The sequence below is a fragment of the Orcinus orca genome, chromosome 3 (assembly GCF_937001465.1).
Source record: "Orcinus orca chromosome 3, mOrcOrc1.1, whole genome shotgun sequence".
NCBI classification, from domain to species: Eukaryota; Metazoa; Chordata; class Mammalia; order Artiodactyla; family Delphinidae; genus Orcinus; species Orcinus orca.
The window spans coordinates 168,855,768-168,883,529 of NC_064561.1; the positions used below are offsets into that span (position 1 = coordinate 168,855,768).

The window sequence follows — 27,762 nt, forward strand, 5'->3', positions numbered from 1 at the left end:
TAAATTAGGTTGACAGAAAGTACTTAGCATAGTCAGTACGTGCTCACTGACTAATATTTTATTATTGTCATATGTCATGCAGAGATAATTAAAGGTTTCCTTGCATAATAAGAAAGGTGTTTGGGTTTTTTTTTGGTCTCAATTATGACAAAATCAAAGAATTGCATAATGTATAAAACTCTTTACTTACCCTGTATTTATACCCTCAGATAATTCTAAGCCTCTAGAAAGTCTGAACTCTGAAACAAATCTGTCTACTTTTTCTCAAGTTTGTCTTCTCACTTTCTTTAGTTCTCATCCATTTTAACAAAAGCTAATATGATAAGTATTCTCCTTGATATCTATGTAATGTTTTGTAAAGTGTTTCCATTTCCTTTTATATAAGCATGATTGTTCTTAAGTTTTTAAATAATGGCCACAGCACTCATGCCTGGAGAGAAACAATTTTCCAAGCACAGAGGTATGTATTAAACAATTCTGCTTCAACTGTGAATGCAGTAACATTAACTTGTTAGTTGAGAACCCTTCTGTCACACTGAGAGAAAGAGCTGGACATTGCTTGAAGCAGGATAGACAAAGTATACGATATAATAGGCATAAACCCAGTTGTGAAAATTGATCTTTAATTAAGCGATGAAAGCAGAAGTTGATATGCTTATTTGTCCAAGCACAGGAAAGACCACGATGCTTCATCATTCCATAGAATGCCATATTTTAATAGCATTTTTGACACTTAATAAGGAAAATGTGTCTACATTGAAAGTTAACATTATAAAGATATTTATAAATGTAGCCATTTACCAAAAGGAGCCAACAGCTTTTGATAGTAAAAATATTTCCTGCTGTGAGTTTGATGTGGAAATATTTGATAAACGTTGATAAGACTTTTTTTAAAAAACTAAAACTTGATATTAATGATGCAGTCTATATTTTTAATTAAAGGAGGTGGGAGGTACATTGATTTTTAAAAGTGATATTTAAAGCACCTTTTATATGCAAATATTATGATATTCCTCAGGATAAAGAAATTAAACAAATGCACACACACAGAGCAGCTTGAAGTCCAGTGGAGAGAAAAAATTTACATCCTTTCATAAGGGTGATAAAAGTCTGATACATATGTAGGGAATAAGTATGCCTGACATCTTCTGGAAGGAATGAGTTGAGGAAGATTGAATTGAAGCTCAAAACCCAGGTTAAGATTAGACAGGTGAAGAAGAGAGAACATAACTGCAGTTTGTTTTGTACACAAGGAGCTTAGGTTACCTGTGCGGGAATAGCAAATAATGAGGTTGTAAAAAGATGCTTTAGAGAGATCATGAAAAGGCTTTGCACTTTGTGCTTGGAAAAGGCTTTCCAAATGACATCTTGGAAATTTATCGTGACAGCAGTGTCAGTGGGGGGAAAAGATAAATCAGAGTTGCATGAGTGAGTTTAATAAGAAACAGTGATAGGAAGATTTGCATTTCAAAGTAAATAATAATGAAATTTCAGAATGCTGTAAAGGGTGGAATATATGTTCCTAAAAGGTAGGGCAAAGGAGGAAAAATTGAGGTCAGGGACAAACTTGTTTCAATGTTGCAGGTAGAGGTCAGGGGTGGTTCTGAACATCCTACAACTCACAAGTGAGTCCCCACAACAGAGAATTATCTGGTCTGGAATATCAGTGTTTGAAAAACCCTCACCCAGAGTACACCAAACTGGGTAGTACATTGGTAAAATGGGGGTGCTAATTATACTCATGGAAAGAAATTTTGAAAATATATTTTTGGGAAATGCATACCAGCATGTATGTTTCACATATATGTGTATTCATGTGAATATTTCAAAATACGTTTCATTTAGTAAAAAACTACAAAAAACAAATTATATATAATGTTCCATTATATTGTTAATTGCTTCGGTAATTGCTCTATATCACTGGGAGCATTTAATTGAACACCAGCTATGTTACACACATTCGCCCAGTTGTTGCTATGCAAAGGTGACAGATATATTGTCTTTAAATGCAAATATTGAGAAGCACAAATCCATTAGCATGTACATTATTCTTTCTGCTTTGTTTTGGTTAGACAACTAAAATGAATCCTTCCAAAGCTGCCTTAAAATAATCAGACTCCATAGCTGGTGTTTGAAGGCATAACTTACATAATATTTGTTCTTGATTTTAACAAAAGTGTGTCATTTACATGGGCCTCTAGGTGCAAACAGTGAATAAAGCAGAAAATATTAACAAATACAAAAGTAATCCTCATACTTCCACCTTTCCCAGGGACCAAATGTTTGTACTAATTAAGGAGGTGCACATTGAGAGATGTACCTTGCTATGTGCCCTGAAATGCAATTAACTCCAAATCAGTAGAACTGATAATGAAAGGGAGTTTGAGTCTCACAGGTATTTGTGAAAAGCTTCCTGACTTGTCTTTTGTATTCCCATTTTCTAAACTATTAGTAAGATTCTTCAGATTTCTAAGAGCATATCATGTCTAGCTTTTGTCTTTTTTAACTCAAAACAAGGATATGCAATTTACAGCAATATCATCATCAATTTTCTTAAAATAAAATCAGAACCAGGCTATTTAACAGTAGTGAAGAAACCTTGATTTAAACTGGCTGTGCTCACTTGCTGGCATACTGGAAATAGAAGTCAGGAATTTCCTGAGTAGCTACTGACAGACGAGAAGTCCTATGATGGACACGAGAAGCAGGGGAGTTTTCTGAAAATGTGACCCTATATCATGTGGCTGTTGAAAACAGTGACCACTTGCTGCTTGCTATCTGTGGGCCAGGGGTTTGTAACAGCATGCCTCAAACCCTTGTAACAACCCTAATGAGTCTGCAATATCAGTCCCATTTTATAGATGAAGAAACTGAGGTACAAACAGGTAATTTGGCCAAATTCACATAGTGATAAAGTGGCAGATCCAGAATTTAAACCCAGTTTTGCTTTACTACAAAAACCCTGTTTATTTAATGCTCCCAAATCTGCCTCTTTTATATTTCAACTAATAATAATAATAAACTGCATTTACAGAAGTCTGATATCACAAAGTAGGAAATGAATGTTTCCCATGTTCAGATGTGTTTCATACTCTGGGAAAAAGAGATGCTGAAGAGAATTCCATTTTTAACTCTAGCATCTCACGAAAAGAAAACTGTTCTTTATTTTAGAGTTTCTCCATATTGTAAAGTCAAATACTTATGCCACTTGATTTAGTGCAACATAAAGAAATTATTGAAGCCCTCAATTAATAATTCTCGTAGGATGAAGAGCCTTAGTATGAATTTATATGAGTAAGTATACCCTCCCATCTTTGCTTCTTTTCTACTCTGATTTATAATCTGAATTTATCTATACATTTATTTATTGGTAAAAATTTTAATATTTTCTTTGTATAGAAACTTTAAAGCCATCAGAAAGAAATATTAAAAATCTTGCATAATTTTTTCAAATGCTTACCTTGACATTATTTAGGAAACTATAGCCAATATATATGCTAACATAAGAAATAAAATTGTGATCAGGTTTGGAAATATTTGCTAAATTAAAAAAAAAATCTTTCTAAAATATCTTAAAAAAAAAGAATAGTTGCAGAGAATTAGAAGTCATTACTCATCCTGTTTTGAGTTTAATTGTAGCCTCAGAGAATAAATGATTCCAATATATTCATAGACTTCTTATTAATGTGTTGTTTTCTTACACATTTCTGAAATTTTCGCATAGCTCATGATGAGATGGCAGTTAGGAATACCTCATTAATTTAGAATGTTATAACAGCAAAAAATAGATATTTCAAAATAATGACAAGGTCATATGGCAAACTTGAAAAAGAAAGTAAAAATTTTTGATTAAGAAAGTTTGAATACAGGATTCAAACTTCTGAAAAGAAAGACAAGAATACTCAGAAAATGTGTTTCAAAATATATTCATATTAAACTGAGTTTTTAGTCTGTTGACCAAATTGATTTATAAAAGTTTAGCTTAGTGAAAGTCAAGAATATCTTAATTGGACCTTTAATAGAAAGCCTTAATATACCCTCATCAAAACTGTCATAGTTTTCTGATACAAAGGAGATAATTCATTAAGGACATTTCATGCAAACTGAGTTCAGCTAGAAAGCAGGCTTCCATTTAAAATCGGAAGTCTGTCTTTGACTTGTGTTTTGTCATTTATCACATTGCAGATAACAAAGTTAGCACATTTAGATTAACCAGTACTTTACTGTTTGTAAACAGTACTGTTTACTGTTAAACATCATGTGACTATGGCATTTGAGAATGTGAAGGGACCTAAAGATGACTGAGACAATCCTGTTCTTACAGAGATGAAGATATCATAGACTAAGATGCCTGAGTGACTGGCTTCCAATCACACAGCTAACTAACCATAGAGATTGAATAGAATGTGGTCACTTTTACCATTCTTCAATAAAGATACAGAAGACGCCTGAACATTTTCCCATTTGGGGCTCAAATTTACCTAATAGCCTAGTATGTGACAGTAACCACCCCAAATCAGAGTCCTGACAACAGAAGAAGAACCTATTTTCTGGGTGGGCATGTGTAACTCATTTAGCCCTGGAATGAATGCCTAAATCCAGGCTTAGTGACGTCTGTTAGTCTACTGACTGGAGACTAAAATATCCAAATAGCTTTCATGTAAATTTTTCAAATAAATTTTTAAAAAAGCTTAAAATGGTTCAATAGCATTTCCAGAACTCAATATTATTGGAATTTTTAAAATCTTAGGTACTTAGAGGCATAAATAACAGACAGAAACATATTTTCTTGTGTAGAGATTTTACTTCTTTAGGTGCTTTTGTTTCTTTGGATCGAGGTTTTGGTTCAGGAAGTTAAAAAGCTTTCCAAAATATCTATGTGCTCTGAGTGCTGCCCATTTTATTAAGCACAATACACTATCAAGTGACAAATGATCCCTATGTTCTAATTTTTTAGAAAGATTATTTTCTGGATGCATGACTTGTGGAATAAATTGCATCCCCAAAGTGAGCTAAGGGAATCTTAAAATTTTTTAATGAATCTGAGCTATACTGAAGATGTGTGACTTTTCGTTAAATTAAAGATGAGGCCAAACTGCTGTAATATCCCAAAGGGTGTATATTGATTAAACTTTATCCCATCTATTGATCATAGTCAGTAAAACTTACAAAAACAGCTGTTTGGGAGGCAAAATCTCAAATATATTTGCTTAACCACTCACATTCTGTATGTACAAGTATCAAAAGTGTGACAACTGAAAGACATCGTCTACACTTTTAGCCAACTGATGTTTCTCAAAGTAAATCACTGCAAAAATAGATTTCCATTACATAAGTTTTAAATTAATTTTTATGGTGAAATGGACAGACTATAATGAAAATAATAAGTGTCTCTGAGGCCTGAAGTTTTGTTATTGAAGTGAAAAATAACTTTTCTAATGTACTTTAACATGACTAATAATTATCTTGAATCTATACCTATATAATCAAAGGGAAATTGAGTGTCAAATGATGAACTGGGTAATTTGTTTAAAGTAGCTTCTGTTGAAGAAAATACTTGAATAGAGGTAATCATTACTGAGATTGACTGATTCTTGTGATCACAACTTGTCTGCCTATTTGTTTGCCCACAAATTCTAATTTTAACAAAAAAATTTCATTTTATTTCAATGTAATGCGTTTTCTTTTCACTTTGCCCATTGCACTAAAACATATTTACTAGAAATATGAAATGGTGCATATATTGAATGACAGAATAGAGAGTAGTTGTAGGAATAAAAATTGTAACCCATGTTTTTAAACTATAGTGGCAACTTTGCAAGATCTCCTGTGTTAAAAGGACCCATTTCTCTGCCAGCATGAAATTAGTCAGGGTTTGAATATGGAATTGTCAAATTAGAGGGCTCTAAAGGACTAGCGGACAAATCTGAGCTGGCACAAGCTTAACTGCACTTCCTCTGGTCTATAGCCAGGAGATTATCAATCCCCCATAGGTAACATCTTACTGATCATTGATTATACAATTTCCTAAGTAGCATTTAGTATATTGGTTTGGCCAAAAAGTTCGTTCGGGTGCTTCCCTTCAGAAAAACCCAAGCGAACTTTTTGGCCGACCCAATGGATATTATCTTGACACCTACTTCATGGAGGATGCAGTGAGATTATAGTGGTGGTCGTGTTATAATGTGCTGTAATCATGGTATTACAGTAGCCCTTGAATCTGCCTCGATATTTCCACCCTCATACTAACCCTTTTGGTCATATATGCTGTAGATTCGTCTAAAGCATCAGCTAGATGTACTATGGAGTGGCTCTTTTTCTTAGATTCTACATGAGGTCTAAAAAAATGGGTGTTAAAAATGATAATTGTATTACAACTTAAAATTAGTTTGAGAACTATAAGTTAAATGAAATACTGCAAAAAGTGTACATTTATTTGTCCTTTTTGCAATGTTTAGATATCTCTCAATGAAAGGAAAACACGAACTAAGTACACACTGTAAAAAAAAAAAGTTTATTTCCTGAGTTATTGTAACAAATTTCAAACACAATATTAAGAATATGTATAAAGGATAACGTTAGGAATCTATACAATCGTAATCTCTATATGAAAATATGCTGCTCTTGATAAGTAAAGCATCATGACTTATTGGCCTGATTATTTCCACCAAAATATTTACAAAAGAAGTAAAGGCTACAATGAAATGCCTTACTTAGTTTTACATTAGGTATTAACAGTTTCTTCTTTATATTTGTTGAATGCCTGGTTAGTTTATTCATTTGCTTATGAGGCAAAGTCATACACCTATGCTATTCAGGTGGAAGAAAAAGAACTTTATTCTCATAAACTTTCCAAATGAAAGTTGACTCATGTGCATGGAGAAGCAAATTAAAAATAATTTAGTTTTCTGACAGATTTCTTTTTTTTTAGAAATGGACAGCAGTTCATGCTATTTGTATGGAGACTCTTGTTCATTCAGTAGTAACCCTTATTCAGATCCCACTGTGTTCACATACTTTGCCAGAAAGAAAAAGACAAACCAACAAATAAATGAAAAAAAAAAAAAAGCATTTACTATTTTTGAAGTGTCTCAACAAAATAGACCCAAGTTTTCCAAGAAAGGAAAAGAAGAGAAAACCATCCTAAGAGACATTAAGACAAATAACATTTATCTACTGAAGCATATCACTTGATACTCAAGCATAAAATACTTTCATATATTACCTCACTTTATTGTCAAAATAAAATTATGATGTAGGTGATATCTCCATTATGCTAACAAAGAAAGCTCAGAGAGGTCATAGGGCTAAGAAGTGGTTTTATCTGTGATGAACATCACGTTTACTTGGTTTCCAAGACTGTGTTTATTCTTTTACTATTGATCCATGCCATTTTCACAGTATGGTGGATCTATTTTAGAAAAAAATTTCCATAGAATTCATCTTTATGTAGTGAATGAATCAAGTCCAGGATCTACAGTTTATTATACACTGAGGAAAATAATGTAGGAGATGTTTTTCAGTGGCCTGAAGAGGTTATTACCTCTATGATATCTGAAAATTGGGAAATTTGTTTTGGGTAAACCCTCCTTGGCATTCTTTTCGTCTATTAATCTTCAAAAAACAACCCATGCAGAAGTGCACTGTGGGTTGAATTTTTCCCCACCAACCACCTCTAATCTCTCTCTCAAGCATTCTCTCATTGGTTTAGTCGGTGATATGATTGAATCAATATTCATTCCATATCAAAGAATATTTTATTTTAAAGTAAGTTATTCTACTCTAGTGTAACACTGTGTAGGGGTAGTAATGTTGACTGGGGCATTAATGTGGGAGTGAAGGAGGGAACTTCTGTCTGTATCCTACCTACAATCTCAACATGAAACCTCTCTCTTTCTTCCTCTCTTACTAGTCTAATACCAAAATAATAGTGGTCTGAAAAATACCACCGCACTTCACAAACCAGAGCTAAGATATCTGTCTCTCTCTCATCTGAGATTACTAAATTTTATACTTTCTAGATAATCTCTAACACACATCTCTCCTGTTACTTATCCTTCAAGACTGATCACACCCATGTTTTCCCTGAAGACTTTAATTGCTTAGAGTTTTACTCTGATTTACTCTGACCTCTAATTTTAAATTCTCTGAGCATCAATCAGTATTACCCTGCAAACGCTTCCTTTTTCTTTTTTGCCTACTTGTTTCCCTAAGTAAATCATGTCTAAATAATGCTCAGCTCTTGCTATTTCCTCTCTTTTAAATATTTCTTTTTATTGTACTCCTTCAAATGAATATCTTTCTTGTACTTGTACTCCTTCAAATGAATATCCTTTGAATGAATGGGTAAATCTTCAAATATTGTCTACTTTAAAAAAGATCTTATAAATATTTCTTAATTTTTTAAACTTGTTTTAGGGACAAGTGTTTGTTTTGTTTTGTTTTTTAATGTGCTTGCATTTATTTATTTATTTATTTATTTATTTATGGCCATGCTCTGCAGCATGTGGGATCTTAGTTCCCTGACCAGGGATCAAACCTGCACCCCCTGCAGTGGAAGTGTGGTATCCTAACCACTGGACCACCAGGGAATTCCCAGTATTTCTTAGTTGACTGTATTAATTTTTAATCTCTTGCACTAACTAGCTCTTTGATGTTGAATAAAATTCTCCATCACCCTGTGCATTGGTTTTCTCCTCTATAAAAAATGTGTCTATTAATAGTACCTATCTCATCCAGTTGTTCTGGGTATGTAGTAAACTAATGTTTAGAACACATTTAAAGCACAATATAGTGTATTGTAAGGGATCCATAAATGTTAGCCTTTATTATCTCATAGCAGTTTGCTTTTTTAAATAACTTATAAATGTGTATAAGTGTTTCCTCCCATTCTCAAATATCATCTCTATATAGTCTTATGTTAAGGGGGAAAGTAGAATTTGAAGAATATCTTTAAACATCTTATCCAGTTATATACACTATAGCCTCAATTTACGCTGGTTCATTTTTGACAGCTATGATCTAAGATATTAAAAATAAAATCTCAAAACTCTAATTCCTTAGGCTTCATAATCAATCCTGATTTCAATCCCGTATATCACCTAGGCAAATGGTTACTTTATTTTATACTTGCTGGATATATCTAAAAATGTCAAATTAACATTTGAATAAAACCTTAATATATATATATATATAAGTTCATGAAGTATTAAGATGTTGTGTTTACTTTTTGAAGGTTAGTGAAGGAAATAAATGTATTTTATTACAAAAATATTTTGAAAAGTTACCTACTGAGAATATTTTATCTATTTGTTTTGATAAACAGTTTTATGGACCCATGTAACTTCTTAATTTTAAATAATTTGCATTGAATCATTGTACATATAACACCCGCCCCTCCCACGCCCCAAATAGTTTTGAATAGTTTCTTTCACATTTCTGTTTTCCCTTTTTCTGTGTTTTTATTACTATGGCTAGGCAGAAATCCAAGGGTACTTAAGCAGAACTATTTAGTTCTACTTGAGTCGAAATTCAATTGCAATTCCATGAATAAGACTTTTTGGCTCAAAGCATTGCCCTAATATCTAGCACTTATGTTGCAGATTTCCCAAGAGTTAGGTCACATAGAAAACTAAGAAATAAATAACTTGAGTCTGAGGACACATGCCTTACATTATACCTACCATTTAAACATAGGTTATATATTTTTCAAATTCAAATAAAAAATATATGTATTATAAAAGTATTTAACCACAAGTACTAGCACTTAATGTTAGAAATCTCTGTGTGAAGTGCCTAAGAGAGAGGGGATTGTTCTGATAAAGAGGCTGTACATTTTCAAAGTCTTAATTTAGCTTATAAACAGAAGAAAACCCAGTTTCTTCCAGACTGACAGCTGTGAAGTGATCAGATTTCTAAAATGGGGCATGTTCTTCTATATTACACAGGGTTGCATTGATAACAATGTAATCTGAGCTTTGCTGATAGTTGCTGCAGGAAACATTGAAGTTGAATAATATTTTTTAAATTTTAGGTCCAACTTTAGAAAACAAGAACCATTATTCTTAAACTACCCAAAAATGGAAAGTGTCTGGAAGACAGGTTACTTTAGATGATATAATAACCAGACTACCAACTGATTACATTTTAAAGGATGTTATTCCTTGCGTGTGACAAGATTTCTCACATCTCCTTAGCAATTCAGACTTCAGCGGCGTCAGGCCCCAGGGGAAGGATATTATGAGAGGGTTTTTTTGTGATATAAACTCAAGTCATAGAAAGTAGATCATCTTTAGGACACTCTATGTATAGTATCATGTCATCTGCAAACAGTGACAGCTTTACTTCTTTTCCGATTTGGATTCCTTTTATTTCTTTTTCTTCTCTGATTGTTGTGGCTAAAAATTCCAAAACTATGTTGAATAAGAGTGGTGAAAGTGGGCAACCTTGTCTTGTTCCTGATCTTAGTGGAAATTCTTTCAGTTTTTCACCATTGAGGATGATGTTGGCTCTGGGTTTGTCATATATGGCCTTCATTATGTTGAAGAAAGTTCCCTCTATGCCTACTTTCTGCAGGTTTTCTTTTTTTTCAGTACTTGGGCCTCTCACTGTTGTGGCCTCTTCCGTTGCGGAGCACAGGCTCCGGACGTGCAGGCTCAGCGGCCATGGCTCACGGGCCCAGCCGCTCCGAGGCATGTGGGATCCGCCCAGACTGGGGCACGAACCAGTGTCCCCTGCATCGGCAGGCAGACTCTCAACCACTGCGCCACCAGGGAAGCCCCTCTGCAGGGTTTTTATCATAAATGGGTGTTGAATTTTGTCGGAAGCTTTCTCTGCATCTATTGAGATGATCATATGTTTTTTCTCCTTCAATTTGTTAATATGGTGTATCACGTTGATTGATTTGCATATATTGAAGAATCCTTGCATTCCTGGAATAAACCCCACTTGATCATGGTGTATGATCCATTTAATGTGCTGTTGGATTCTGTTTGCTAGTATTTTATTGAGGATTTTTGCATCTATGTTCATCAGTGATATTGGCCTGTAGTTTTCTTTGTGACATCTTTGTCTGGTTTTGGTATCAGGGTGATGATGGCCTCGTAGAATGAGTTTGGGAGTGTTCCTCTCTCTGCTATATTTTGGAAGAGTTTGAGAAGGATAGGTGTTAGCTCTTCTCTAAATGTTTGATAAAATTCGCCTGTGAAGCCATCTGGTCCTGGGCTTTTGTTTCTCGGAAGATTTTTAATAATCGTTTCAATTTCAGTTCTTGTGATTGGTCTGTTCATATTTTCTATTTCTTCCTGATTCAGTCTTGGCAGGTTGTGCATTTCTAAGAATTTGTCCATTTCTTCCAGGTTGTCCATTTTATTGGCATAGAGTTGCTTGTAGTAATCTCTCATGATCTTTTGTATTTCTGCGGTGTCAGTTGTTACTTCTTTTTTATTTCTAATTCAATATGATACTATACACAGAGAATCCTAAAGATGCTACCAGAAAACTATTAGAGCTAATCAATGAATTTGGTAAAGTAGCAGGATACAAAATTAATGCACAGAAATATCTGGCATACCTATACACTAATGATGAAAAATCTGAAAGTGAAATTAAGAAAACACTCCCATTGGGCTTCCCTGGTGGCACAGTGGTTTAGAGTCTGCCTGCCGATGCAGGGGACACAGGTTCATAGCCTGGTCCAGGAAGATCCCACATGCCGTGTAGTGGCTGGGCCTGTGAGCCATGGCCGCTGAGCCTGCACGTCTGGAGGCTGTGCTCCACAATGGGAGAGGCCACAACAGTGATAGTCCAGTGTACTGCAAAAAAAATAGAAAATACTCCCATTTACCACTGCAACGTAAAGAATAAAATATCTAGGAATAAACCTACCTAAGGAGACAAAAGACCTGTATGCAGAAAATTATAAGACACTGATGAAAGAAATGAAAGATGATACAAATAGATGGAGAGATATACCATGTTCTTGGATTGGAAGAATCAACATTGTGAAAAGGACTCTACTACCCAAAGCAATCTACAGATTCAGTGCAATCCCTATCAAACTACCACTGGCATTTTTCACAGAACTAGAACAAAAAATTTCACAATTTGTATGGAAGCACAAAAGACCCCGAGTAGCCAAAGCAATTTTGAGAATGAAAAACGGAGCTGGAGGAAGCAGGCTCCCTGACTTCAGATTATACTACAAACCTACAGTAATCAAGACAGTATGGTACTGGCACAAAAACAGAAATATAGATCAATGGAGCAGGATAGAAAGCCCAGAGATAAACCCACACACATATGGTCACCTTATCTTTGATGATAAAGGAGGCAAGAATATACAGTGGAGAAAAGACAGCCTCTTCAATAAGTGGTGCTGGGAAAACTGGACAGGTACATGTAAAAGTATGAGATTAGAACCCTCCCTAACACCATATGCAAAAATAAGTTCAAAATGGATTAAAGACCTAAATATAAGGCCAGAAACTATCAAACTCTTGGAGAAAAACATAGGCAGAACACTCTATGATATAAATCACAGCAAGATCCTTTTTGACCCACCTCCTAGAGAAATGGAAATAAAAACAAAAATAAACAAATGGGACCTAATGAAGCTTAAAAGCTTTTGCACAGCAAAGGAAACCATGAAAAAGACCACAAGACAACCCTCAGAACGGGAGAAAATATTTGCAAATGAAGCAACTGTCAAAGGGTTAATCTCCAAAATTTACAAGCAGCTCATGCAGCTCAATAACAATGTTTTGACATTGTTATTGTCAATAAGACAATAACAATTCTTATAACAATACTTATAACAGTAAGAATGCTCAACATCATTAATCATTATAGTAATGTAAATCAAAACTACAATGAGATATCATCTAACAACAGTCAGAATCGCCATGATCAAAAAATCTAGAAACAATAAATGCTGGAGAGGGTGTGGAGAAAAGGGAACACTCTTGCACTGCTCATGGGAATGTGAATTGATACAGCCACTATGGAGAACAGTATGGAAGTTCCTTAAAAATCTACAAATAGAACTACCATATGACCCACCAATCCCACTACTGAGCATATACCCTGAGAAAACCATAATTCAAAAAGAGTCATGTACCAAAATGTTCATTGCAGCTCTATTTACAATAGCCAGGAGATGGAAGCAACCTAAGTGTCCATCATCAGATGAATGGATAAAGAAGATGTGGCACATATACAGTGGTATATTACTCAGCCATAAAAAGAAATGAAACTGAGTTATTTGTAGTGAGGTGGATGGACCTAGAGTCTGTCATACAGAGTGAAGTAAGTCAGAACGAGAAAAACAAATACCATATGCTAACACATATATATGGAATTTAAGAAAAAAAAAACAAAAAAGGGTAATGAAGAACATAGGGGAAAGACGGGAATAAAGACACAGACCTACTAGAGAATGGACTTGAGGATATGGGGAGGGGGAAGGGTAAGCTGTGACGAAGTGAGAGAGTGGCATGGACATATATACACTACCAAACTTAAAACAGATAGCTAGTGGGAAGCAGCCGAATAGCACAGGGAGATCAGCTCGGTGCTTTGTGACCACCTAGAGGGTGGGATAGGGAGGGTGGGAGGGAGGGAGACGCAAGAGAGAAGAGATTTGAGGACATATGTATATGTATAACTGATTCTCTTTGTTATAAAGCAGAAACTAACACACCATTGTAAAGCAATTATACTCTAATAAAGATGTTAAAAAAGAAAAAAAAGAAAGTAAACCAGTTTCAGTGCACCATGGCCTAATGCTTTGGGAAAGCCCAATGGCATACCTCTTTACCACTATTCTGTAGTGTCTGGATCACGTGTCTCTTTGAATCAGATTTGCTTTGTACCCCTATCTTTTCTCATTTAAATTGATTTTGCATGTTGAATTTTCTTTAATTAACATATAATTATTATTAGAACAACCAGTACACAAAATAGTCAATTCCTTGTTTTGGTCACACAGTTTTAAGTGATGTCTTCTGTTTTTGTCAGGTGTTATTTTCACTAAATGAGCTCCTAGATTTCTTGGCATGCTCTATAACTTGGATCTCTGTGGTGCTATTAATATCTTCTGCTATGTTTGAGCATGTGTGTCCACAGGTTGTTATGAGGTTTATACCTGAGTGATATGTTCTAGGTACCCTGTTAACACCTTATGCCTATGCAAGACACAGGTTGTATTTCAGTTATGCTTATACTCTCTTCTAGAAAGTATGATGAAGTTTGTAATATTTCCATCACCACAATCACCTGTCTTCTGAGATTTTCCTCATGTTGAAATGGAAGAAGTGTCTCTGTTACTTTCAGTGGAAATCCTTATATTTGTGCTTTGGAACACAGTCTGTTCGCCTTCTCATGAATTTTCTCTTTATAGATATTCCCTCCCCGCCCCCTTTTTTTTTTTTTGGCTGCACCACATGGCATGTGGGATCTCAGTTCCCTGACCAGGGATTGAACCCCCACCCCCGCATTGGAAGTGTGGAATCTTAACCACTGGATTGCCAGGGAGTCCCCTTTTTTTCCTCCCTCTTTCAAAATTATTATATTCTTCAACAAAGACAGTGACTAATATTTCTCATATCAGAAAAAAATTAATTTGTTGAACCCACTTCTCTGATGACATAAGCCACCATTTTTCTCATCTTTACTTCAGGTACTATTATCCGATAAAGTCTCAGGACTCATGGGTTTCCTATATTCACATTCAATATACTTTAGAATCCACTACAGTAAAACTTCCATCCTTTCATATTTTATTGAAACTACTCTTTTCAAATTAACCAATGATGTCCATCCTGTCAAATCCAATTCAGCCTTTACTAACCCCACTAAACTTAATAAATTTTACCTCAGCTGTCCACTTAGAACACTCCTTTCTTGACTTCTATGCCTCCTCTCCCTCCCAGTTTTCCTTCTCCCCTGGGCTGTTCCTCTCCTTTTGCTGGTACCTTCTCCTATTCAGATGCTGGACTGCTTTAGACATAAAAGATTGGATGTTGTACTGCTCAATCTTTCCCTTCCTTTTCTCTTACAATTCTCTCCCAGATGAGATTGTTCCCATTATTTTACATTTAGGCTGATCTACCTCAAATTTATATTTCCTGTTCAGAAAGTACACTTGAACTCCACACCCATGTCTAATTTTCTTCCTTTTATTCCATATGTTTATTTAATTGACATCTAAGATATAACATGTCAAAATCATTGATTTCTCCCAAACTCTTTTTTCTCCCAATGGGAATCTTTCCCCTAACTTTTTATCCAGCTCCATGAATGGGCTTATTAATTATATGCTAGATCAAATATACAGATACAACACAAAAATTGAGTCATTTGTAATTTCTTCTTTTTACCAATGCCACTACAACAAAAAGCTTTATAGGTTGTAGGCAATATATAGCACTATTTTATACACTTCATTTTCTTCTAATTTTTCCACTTTTGTCCATGATGACATCATTTCTTTTCTGAATTGTTTTTAACATTCTATAATCCAAGATTCAAAGCAGCCACTGTCATTTTTCCAGAATGTAAATAGATCCGTTATTTTCTTTGTTAAAAATGTTTTCCCATCGATTTTATAAAAAAAAATAAAACTCTTTACCATGTGCTATAGGACTTGCTTGTCCTATGCCCTAGCCATCCACTTCATTCATTCTGCCAGCTACACTGAAACACCTATCTGTTTTTAAACCAAGTCAAGCTTTTTCTTTAATTTGTATCTTTACACTTTAGTTCCCTCTATTCAAATATTCTGCCCCTTGCACTTTTCACATAATAGTTCATCTTTTTTTCTTCAGGTGTAGATGAAATGTCACTTAAGCTAAGATTAATGATGAGGGAAGAAGTATTAGAGGTTTGAGGAGAAAAAAAAACTCATTAAATTGTTTTAGGAATAGTTTGGAACATTTCTAGAACATATGATGATTGTTGACTATATTATTTATTCACATTTATGTTAATTAACTACTGCTGAATAATGTAAAACCCCAAAACTCAGGGTATAGGAAAAAGGCATGTATAACCATGGTGTATGTGTCTGTGAGTTAGCTGAGGAACAGCTGAACTAGGCTGGCCTCTCTTTGCCAAGTCTGCTAATCTCCAGGACATTCATTCCTACATTTGCTCATTTACTAGGTAGCTCTACTCTAGGATGGGAAGCTGACAACTCTGACTTGAGGTCTCATCTTTCTTCTGGGAACCAGTGGTCTAACCCTGGAATGTGCTTCTTATGGTAGTGGCAGAGCATAAGAGGAAACATTTAAAGTCTCATGAAATCTAGACCCAAATGTGGAACAGAACACCATCACTTTCAACTCATTCTATTGCCAAAGTAAGCTGGAGGCCAAACCTAATAGAAGAGAGCCCTACAAAATTACATGAACTAGTGAGGGAAGAAGATTTGTGGCTGAGGATGCAACCTACTTCCTGTTTATTTTCTCATTCTTTGACCAAACAAGTTGCTAGGTGATGGAGACACAATGGTCATTAATTAAAATGTTTTGTTTTTCATTTTGTATTTATCTTCAAACCTCAGCTATGATGAAATTCCAAGATAAATTAATCTTTGACATCTGTTATCCTAAAAACATTGTACATATAGCAATGAGAAGTTTCATTAAAGGTTTAATTTTTTCTTAATGTACTGTCTTCACAGAGGCAGTTTTTTTTAATCCTTCCCTTATTAATTACTGTGTTTTTGCTATCTACTACCTACTATTTTATTCATGGAGTTTAGTGTTTTGATTTTTAACTTTTTGAATTAGTAATTGAATTAAACCTTAATTAAGGACTGACAGAAAAATAATTGATATCATTTCTATGCAAATATAAAACAGGTGGACAAATCTTAAGGGCCAAATATGGGAAGTAAAAATACATATTTCAATATTTGAGTATAGTAGATTTAATACCTCCCTTGGTTCAGTTTTCTTTTCTTCATTATAGCATCAAGTAAAAGAGTATCCAATTTTTTTTTCTCTAGATACTTCATCGACTACAATGCTGAAAATGACAGGTTTTTCAACATTGATGCCAACACTGGGACCATTAAGACTACCAAGGTTCTTGATAGAGAAGAAACTCCATGGTACAACATCACAGTTGCTGCTTCAGAAAATGGTAAATTTCTTTACATTATGTACCATAAGAAAGATGTCACTTATACATGAAGATTTATGCTGAGACTTTCTCTGGAGCAGGGCTATCATGATTTCTATTTTTTATGCCATGATCTAGCAGAGTGCACAGAATATAGTAGATACAGTTACTCATTGTCAGATGCAGTGAATAAAGTGTATACCTTTTTCTTTACTTTAATCCCCACATAGTGGTGAAAAATTGGCATCACAGAACACTTAGCCTGCATCACTGAGTCAAAATATTTCATTCTCTTCTTAATTATGAGACTTGCTTTGTCATGTGCTTTTGTCTTACTTAAGTAGAAGAAGAATACTTCATATACGGTGGAGCAGTTTAGGAATATAAAGAGAAGAAACGAAAATCTAACATTTTACTTGAATAATTTTATCAATATAACACCCTTCCTCAAGCTTCAATTAACACCTAGAAATTTTATAGCAAAAGAATAGCTCTTGGAATTTCAACAGGCAGGTCTAATTTCTTTTCAAGAGACGCACATGGTATACAACTGAGGAAGGCCATTGTTCCATCCTCATCCAGAGCATTGCATTGTGCTAAACACCTAAGATTTTTTTAAAAAGCATAAATGTCAACAATTATCTCTGAGTTCAAAAAGATGTACATAATTGTCTTCAAATGAAATTAGAATAAAGCTTTAGGAAAATGGACTACTGTCAAGAAAATGAAGTCTTTCTTTAAATGTTGAGAAATAAGTGAAAGGTACAAATAGCCCCAAGTTTAGTATTATATATACTATAATAAAATTTAGTATAGTATACCCAGCTTACATATACATTTTAAAAGATTCCAACATACTCATGAGTGAACTATAAATGTTAAAATTTAGGAAAACTTCATGTTAGAAAATAAAGCTATGTAAAATAAAATTATGCTCTCTCTTTCTTTTGCCCTCAGAAGGTATAAGACATTTTTAAAATATTAAAACTTCATTTAGAAATAGTTTACATACCATACCATTCATCTTTTTAAGGTGCATAGTTTAATAAGTTTTAGTAAATTCAGAGCTGTGCATCAATCACCACAATTGATTTTAGAATATGTTCATACTTCAAAAGGAAATCCCTGGGTTTCCCTGGTGGTGCAGTTGTTGAGAGTCTGCCTGCCGATGCAGGGGACGCAGGTTCGTGCCCCGGTCCGGGAAGATCCCACATGCCGTGGAGCGGCTGAGCCCGTGAGCCATGGCTGCTGGGCCTGCGTGTCCGGAGCCTGTGCTCTGCAACGCGAGAGGCCACAACAGTGAAAGGTCTGTGTACCGCAAAAAAAAAAAAAAAGAAAGAAATCCTGTCCCCCTTAGTCATCACTCTCTACTCCCCCTTCCCCATGCCTCAACCCAAGAAGCGACTAATCTAGTTTTTGTTTCTATAGATGTCTTAGTCTGTTTAGGCTGCTATAACGAAATATCATAAACTGAGTGCTTTAAACAGCAAACATTTTTTTCTCACAGTTCTGGAGTCTGGAAATCCGAGATTAGGGGCCAACAGATTTGGGGTCTGGTGAGAACCCACTTCCTGGTTCATAGATGGCTGTCTCCTAGTGGTGTACTCACATGGTAGCAAGGGCAAGGAATCTCTCTGGAGTCTCTTTTATAAGGGTACTAATCTCACTCATGAGTGGTCCACTCTGAATTTTGGGGAGACATAAACATTCAGTCTATAGTGATAGATTTGCCTTGTATTGGTATTTCATATAAAATAATCAATAACACATGGTCCTTTGTGACTGGCTTATTTCACTTAGCATGATATTTTCAAAGTTCATTTACATTGTAGCATGTATCAGTATTTCCTTCTTTCTTATTGCTAAAAAATATTCCATTATATGGTTATACCACATTTTATTTATACATTCATCACTTGATAGATGTTTGGGTTGCTTCCACTTTTTGCCTAATTTGAAGAATGCTCTTAAGAGCATTAATATGAATGTTTCTGTGTGGATGAGTTTTCATTTCTTTGGGATATATACCTAGGAGTGGGATTGCGGGGTCATAAAGAAACTATATTTAAAATTTTGATGAACGGCCAGACTGTTTTCCAAAGTGGCTAAATTTTACATTCACAACAACACAATATGGGGGTTCCTATTACTCCATATTATTACCAGTTTTTATTATTACATACTGACCATAACCATTCTAGTGGGTGTGGGCTGATAGCTCATTGTGGTTTATGCTCTTTTATAATGTCCTTTATCACAAATCAGTAATTAAACTACTCCAGTCTTTTTTTTTTTTTTAATCTCCCTCATCCCATTTCTTGGTATCTGCTATTTTTTTAAATTAATTAATTAATTTATTTATGGCTGTGTTGGGTCTTCGTTTCTGTGTGAGGGCTTTCTCTAGTTGTGACAAGCGGGGGCCACTCTTCATCGCGGTGTGCGGGCCTCTCACTATCACGGCCTCTCTTGTTGCAGAGCACAGGCTCCAGATACGCAGGCTCAGTAGCTGTGGCTCATGGGCCCAGTTGCTCCACAGCATGTGGAGTCTTCCCAGACCAGGGCTCGAACCCGTGTCCCCTGCATTGGCAGGCAGATTCTCAACCACTGTGCCACCAGGGAAGCCCTACTCCAGTCTTTTCTATTCCACCTGAATTTTTCATGTTTCTCATCTGAAAAATCAACTCAAGTGGTTTCCATTTAGATATTTTTTCAGCATAGTATTTCCCTTTGAAAATAAGCATTTTCAAAGGGAAATACTGTGCTGAAAAATTACTTTTAAATGAGTGTTATAAAGAATACATGAGTGGGTTCATTTGTTATAATTCTGGTTAATTTTCATTTTCAAAATAATCAGACTAGGTCTAGATTTGCATGTTCTTAGTCACCCAAATACAATAAAATAGCTGTCAAATGATAAAGGCTCGTTTAAAATTAGCTTTAAAATAAAAGAATAAATGGATTGATATACTGAAGTAGATGTGATAGAGACATTGAAAAGTTTCCAAAAATATTGTGTAGTTCTTCTTGAGAACAGGTTCCATGTACAGAAGAAGGAAGGGAAGAATACCTGGGGAGAATGATATTTGCTTGTCAGAAAGAATAGGGACTTATTTTAAAATAACATCAAGTTCAACTCCAGAGGTATTTTGATCAGAAGCCATACTTTAGATCACTTCTAAATCTCACCTCAGCCCAAATAATATTTGTATCAAGTAGAAGCTAATTTATAAATATACATGAGTTCAAGTATATCATGAAAATTATTTGCAATCATTACTAAAGGAAATGTTCATTTTTACTAAAGTAACGTCTTAAATATGTACTTACTACGTTCTTTTTGTTTTCTTTTCTTTCCTTTTTTTTTTTTTTTTTACTATCTGCTAGTATTTCATATGGGAAATGAGTTAATACACATCTACTAAGTAAAACAGTACAGTAAAGAGTAACATCCTGAATTTTATAGATGGTAATAAAGAAGCCTTAGAGACTCCTCAATGAACACTACTAAAATATAATTTAATCCTAATCATAAACAGGTATGTAGAAAGAACGAGCACTAGTTAAGATTTTATAGCCATATTGGGAGACTGTGTCTGGAAAAGCTCACATTCACTTACTGATTGCTTAGCCTAAGTGCCTATAAAATAGAGTTGGGTGCCCTTCCGTGTACAATTGTTTGTAAGCATTTACTTTAACATGAGCCATGTCATCAAAGTATTTTCTATTTTGGATACTTTTTCTACAGGATCTTTTTAAAGGTTTTATTTTGTTTAGTGCAGTTTTAGGCTCATAGCAAACTTGAGAGGAATGGACAGAGACTTCCCATATATTCTCTGCACCTGCACATGCTTAGCTTTCTCTGCTATCAACATTCCCCCACCAGAGTGATACATTTGTTACAATTGATGAACCTACATTGACACATCATAACCAACCAATGTTTATAGTTTAATTTAGGGTTAACTCCTTATTCTATGGCTTTAGATAAATGTATAACGGCATAAACCAATCAATATAATATCATACAGAGTAATTTGAATGCATTAAAAATCTTCTGTGCTGTACCTGTTCATGTCTCCCCATCCCTACCCCTGGCAACCACTGATCTTTTTATTGACTCCATAGGTTTACCTTTTCCAGAATGTCATGTAGTTGAAATCATACAGTATGTAGCCTTTCAGGTTGGCTTCTTTCACTTAGTAATATGGATTGAAGTTTCCTCCATGTCTTTTTATGTCTTGATAGCTCATTTTTTTTGTACTCAATAATATTCCATTGTCAGCATGTACCAGAGTTTATCCATTCATCGTCTGAAGATGAATTCATCTTGGTTGTTTCCAAGTTTTGGCAATGATGAAATAAAGCTGCTATAAACATCCATGTGTAGGTTTTTTGTATGGCCAGAAATTTTCAGCTCCTTTGGTAAATACAAAATGTGCACTCCTTGGATCATATGGCAAGAGTATGTTTAGTTTTATAAGAAATTGACAAAATGTCTTTTGAAACAGCTGTGCCAGTTTGCATAGCCACCAGATATGAATGAATAAGAGTTCCCATTGTTCCACATCCTAACCAGCATTTGGTATTGTCAGTCTTCCCTGGATTTGGGCCACTCATAGATATGTAGTAGTATCTTGCTTTAATTTGCACTTTCCTGATGACATATATGTGAAACATGTTTTCATATACATATTTGCCATGTGTATGTTTTCTTTGGTGAAGTATCTATTAAGGTCTTTGGCCCATTTTTTAATCAGATTATTTGTTTTCTTAATGTTTAATTTTGACTCCTTTGCATGTTTTGTGTAACTAATTTATTAGATGTGTCTTTTGCAAATATTTTCTCCCAGTATGTGTCTTATCTTCTCATTCTATTGACATTGTCTTTCAAGAGCAGAAATGGGATTTTCTAAAACCTTAATGTAACAGTTTTGAGGAGACTGTTGTTCTACGGAATTAAAATTAGAAGTTAAGGTTTTAAAATACTTGTTTAGCCTACCTAGGGGTTAAGAGAAGAGAAATGTTCCTTCTCTGGGCAGATGAAACAATGCACCATGATTTAAGAGAAAATAAGAGCAAAGCACCTCTGTGCAAAAGAAAACAAAAACAAAATATTGGTCTTTCCTTCAGGTGAACAGGCCTCCTGCTAGAGGACCAGTGTGAAAGATGAGGGTGTCACAGCTGAAGTGGGCATCCTTTGAGCATTCAGGTGGGGCTCAGATGCAATGCAGCTGTTAATTATATGATGTTTGGCTCTGCCTTTTTTCATCCTGTGGTTCTAGGTCAAAGTGATTATTCAACTGCCCAGTCATGCAGGAAAGGCAGGAAACATGGGTCTGGTCTGTGATATCTTTTACTACTGCAGCTAAACATAACTAGCAGCTATTTGCACTTGTATGGTGTGTTTTACAGCCATGTCATCCTAACAAATTTTTTTGTGAAATAGAGAAGACACATATTTTCTCATTTTATAAGAGAAAGGAAAGTGAGACTCACACAAAATATGAATCTAAATATTTTGGTTCCTAGATCTGTGCTTATTCTAATATGACCCTCTGTGGCAGCTGTTGTCCATTGAACCCAAGTACTGGTCAGGTATTTTAACTGATTGAGGTTTATTCTATTATTTTAAAAATTCATTCTGAGACATAAGATTATTTTCACAATTTTAAAGAATACACTAATAACCAGATAAATTCAATATGTGTCTGGTCAGGGAAATAGAAAGTGATGTCTTATTATCACATATCACAGTTCTGGTGGAAGGGTACTTTCTCAAAAAATACCTGTGGAACATTTATGTTACATGTAACAATGTAATCCATAATGGAGCTATTTGGTAACTTCTATTACTTTTCTATTAATGTGTAACAAATAATCATATGATTTCTTTAGGTCAGAAGTCCAGGAGTGTTCAACTGAGTTCTCTGCTTTAAATCTGGAAAGACTGAAATCATGTGTCAGCTGGGCTGGGCTCTTATCTGAAGGTTTCAGGGAAGAATCTGATTTCACACTCATTTTCCTTGTTGGCAGAATCCACTTTCTTGAGGATGTAGGTGTGAGGGCTCCATTCTTTTTCTGGTTGTTAGCTGAGGCAGTTCCCTCCTCTTAGAAGCTGCCTGCATTCCTTTACCTTCTTCAAACAAGCAACAGTGTGTCAAATCCTTCTTATGCTTGAATCTATTTAATTTTCTCTTCTGCTACCATCTGGAGAAAGTCTCTGCTTTCAGTGGTTTTCACCCAATTGGGTCAGGCCCACCCAAATAATCTTTGTGTTTTAAGGTCACCTGACTTGGGACTTTAATTATACCTGCAAAATTCCTTCACAACAGTATCCAGATTAGTGTTTAGTTGAATAACCAAGGGACAGAAATCATGTGCTGGCACCTTTAGAATTCTACCTACCATAATCCTAAAATATCTGTAAAATTTGGGGGTATTATTTTTTTTATAGGATAATAAATATTCTTTCAAACTTATATGTCATCACTTACTTTTCCTTTTATATGACTCCTAAGTAAAATAATAGCACTAGTAGGCACTCAATAAGTAGTTCTTAATATATTTTTCAAGTGACTAGCTCTCATCTCCCTCAATTTCCATGTTAATGTCTCAGCTCAGGATAATGTATAGTTTCATTCTAAGTGATTTTCAGAAACTGCCAATGTGTTCATCACTTCCCAATAGCTAAACCAATGAGTACTTTTCATTTCTTATCTCCCCTGATTTATTTGTGTTTTTTGACTGTATTAATCATCCTGTCTCCTCTTGGAATGTTCTACTTCCTTGGCTACCATACCAGTACTTTGGTATGGTATACTTTATCATCTTGGTCCTAAAGTATACCTTAACTAACTCACTCAGAATATATTAATAAATGATACTTGCTAGGTGGTGTAGTATTTTAGGCACTAATGATATTGAGGGTATTATTTTGTCTTTGAAGAATTTAAGAGTCTAATGCAAAAGATAAGTTAAGCAAATAATTGCATTATGGATAATTACTGTGGTGATGTTTTCTTTTTTTTTAAATTCTTAAATTTAATATATTTTTATACAGCAGGTTCTTATTAGTTATCCACTTTATACATATTAGTGTATATATGTCAATCCCAGTCTCCCAATTCATCCCATCACCACTCCCCCCACCCCCCGTGCCACTTTCCCCCCTTGGTGTCCATATGTTTGTTCTCCACATCTGTGTCTCAATTTCTGCCCTGCAAACCGGTTCATCTGTACCATTTTTCTAGGTTCCACATATATGCGTTAATATACGATATCTGTTTTTCTCTTTCTGACTTACTTTGCTCTGTATGACAGTCTCTAGATCCATCCACGTCTCTGCAAATGACCCAATTTCATTACTTTTTATGACTGAGTAATATTCCATTGTATATATGTACCACATCTTCTTTATCCATTTGTCTATCAATGGGCATTTAGTTTGCTTCTGTGATCTGGCTATTGTAAATAGTGCTGTAATGAACACTGGGGTGCATGTGTCTTTTTGAATTATGGTTTTCTCTGGGTATATGCCCAGTAGTGGGATTGCTGGGTCATATGATAATTCTATTTTTAGTTTATTAAGGGACCTCCATACTGTTCTCCATAGTGGTTGTATCAATTTACATTCCCACCAACAGTGCAAGAGGGTTCTCTTTTCTCCACAACCTCTCCAGCATTTGTTGTTTGTAGATTTTCTGTTGATGCCCGTTCTAACTGGTGTGAGGTGATACCTCATTGTAGTTTTGATTTGCATTTCTCTAATAATTAGTGATGTTGAGCATATTTTCATGTGCCTCTTGGCCATCTGTATGTCTTCTTTGTAGAAATGTCTATATAGGTCTTTGGCCTATTTTTGGATTGGGTTATTGTCTTGATATTGAGCTGCATGAGTTGCTTGTATGATTTGGAGATTAATCCTTTTTCTGTTGATTCGTTTGCAAATATTTTCTCCCATTCTGAGGGCTGTCTTTTCATCTTGTTTGTAGTTTCCTTTGCTTTGCAAAAGCTTTTAAATTTCATTAGGTCTCATTTGTTTATTTTTGGTTTTATTTCCATTACTCTAGGAGGTGGATCAAAAAAGATCTTGCTGTGATTTATGTCAAAGAGTGCTTTTCCTGTGTTTTCCTCTAAGAGTTTTAAAGTGTCTGGTCTTATATTTAGGTCTCTAATCCATTTCGAGTTTATTTTTGCGTATGGTGTTAGGCAGTGTTCTAATTTCATTCCTTTACATGTAGCTGTCCAGTTTTCCCAACACCACTTATTGAAGAGACTGCCTTTTCTCCATTGTATATCCTTGCCTCCTTTGTGATAGATTAGTTGACCATTTGTGCATGGGTTTATCTCTGGACTCTCTATCCTGTTCCATTGATCTATATTTCTGTTTTTGTGCCAGTACCATAGAGTCTTGATTACTGTAGTTTTGTAGTATAGTCTGAAGTCAGGGAGTCTGATTCCTCCAGCTCCATTTTTTTTTTCCCTCAAGACTGCTTTGGCTATTCGGGGTCTTTTGTGTCTCCATACAAATTTTAAGATTTTTTCTTCTAGTTCTGTAAAAACTGCCATTGGTAATTTGATAGGGATTGCATTGAATTTGTAGATTGCTTTGGGTAGTATAGTCATTTTCACAATATTGATTCTTCCAATCCAAGACCATGGTATATCTGTCCATCTGTTTGTATCATCTTTAATTTCTTTCATCAGTGTCTTAGAGTTTTCTGTATACTGGTCTTTTGTCTACATAGATAGTTTTATTCCTAGGTATTTTATTCTTTTTGTTGTAATGGTAAATGGGAGTGTTTCCTTAATTTCCCTTTCAGATTTTTCATCATTAGTGTATAGGAATGCCAGAGATTTTGGTGTATTAATTTTATATCCTGCAACTATACCAAATTCATTGATTAGCTCTAGTAGTTTTCTGGTGGCATTTTTAGGATTCTGTATGTATAGTATCATGTCATCTGCAAACAGTGACAGTTTTACCTCTTCTTTTCCAATTTGTATTCCTTTTACTTTCTCTTCTCTGATTGCCATGGCTAGGACTTCCAAAACTATGTTGGATAATAGTGGTGAGAGTGGACATCCTTGTCTTGTTCCTGATCTTAGAGGAAATGCTTTCAGTTTTTCACCATTGAGAATGATGTTTGCTGTGGGTTTGTCATATATTGCCTTTATTATGTTGAGGTAGGTTCCCTCTATGCCCACTTTCTGGAGAGTTTTTGTCATAAATGGGTGTTGAATTTTGTCAAAAGCTTTTTTCTGCATCTACTGAGATGATCATATGATTTTTATTATTAAATTTGTTAATATGGTGTATCACATTGATTGATTTGCATATATTGAAGAATCTTTGCATCCCTGGGATAAATCCCACTTGATCATGGTGTATGATCCTTTTAATGTGTTGTTGGATTCTGTTTGCTAGTATTTCGTTGAGGATTTTTGCATCTATATTCATCAGTGATATTGGTCTGTAATTTTCTTTTTTTTGGAGTATCTTTGTCTGGTTTTGGTATCAGGGTGATGGTGGCCTCATAGAATGAGTTTGGGACTGTTCCTTCCTCTGAAATTTTTTAGAAGAGTTTGAGAAGAATGGGTGTTAGCTCTTCTCTAAATGTTTGATAGAATTCACCTGTGAAGCCATCTGGTCCTGGACTTTTGTTTTTTGGAAGATTTTTAATCACAGTTTCAATTTTATTACTTGTGATTGGTCTGTTCATATTTTCTATTTCTTCCTGGTTCAGTCTTGGAAGGTTCTGCATTTCTAAGAATTTATCCATTTCTTCCAGATTGTCCATTTTATTGGTATATAGTTGCATGTAGTAGCCTCTTAGGATGCTTTGTATTTCTGTGGTGTCTGTTGTAACTTCTTTTTCATTTCTAATTTTATTGATATGTGTCCTCTCCCTCTTGTTTTTGATGAATCTGGCTAATGGTTTATCAATTTTGTTTATCTTCTCAAAGAACCAGCTTTTTGTTTTATTCATCTTTGCTATTGTTTTATTTGTTTCTATTTCATTTATTTCTGCTCTGATCTTTATGATTTGTTTCCTTCTGCTAACTTTGGGTTTTGTTTGTTCTTTCTCTAGCTCCTTTATGTATAAGGTTAGATGGTTTATTTGAGATTTTTCTTGTTTCTTGAGGTAGGCTTGTATTGCTATAAACTTCCCTGTTAGAACTGCTTTTGCTGCATCCCATAGGTTTTGGATCATAGTGTTTTCATTGTCATTTGTCTCTAGGTATTTTTTGATTTCCTCTTTGCTTTCTACAGTGATCTCTCGGTTATTTAGTAATGTATTGTTTAGCCTCCATGTGTTTGTGTTTTTTACGGTTTTTTTCCCCTGTTATTGATTTCTAATCTTTGTGGCCAGAAAAGATGCTTGATATGATTTCAATTTTCTTAAATTTACTGAGGCTTGATTTGTGACCCAAGATGTGATCTATCCTGGAGAATGTTCCATGCGCACTTGAGAAGAAAGTGGAATCTGCTGTATTTGGATGGAATGTCCTATAAATATCAATTAAATCTATCTGGTCTGTTGTGTCAATTAAAGCTTGTGTTTCCTTATTAATTTTCTGTTTGCGTGATGTGTCTCTTGGTGTAAGTGAGGTGTTATAGTCCCCCATTATTATTGT

General features: G+C 34.9%; 1 protein-coding gene across 5 annotated transcripts in view; it reads left to right on the forward strand.

The window, feature by feature from the left end:
* CDH18 (cadherin 18) overlaps positions 1 to 27,762 on the forward strand; it is a 1,015,987-nt gene that overhangs the window by 911,573 nt on the left and 76,652 nt on the right. For all 5 annotated transcript variants that reach the window (XM_049707304.1, XM_049707305.1, XM_004276373.3 and 2 more), the window contains one exon: positions 17,009 to 17,145. In XM_049707304.1, coding sequence (XP_049563261.1) covers positions 17,009 to 17,145 — 137 coding nt within the window. The remainder of the gene's footprint in view (positions 1 to 17,008; positions 17,146 to 27,762) is intronic.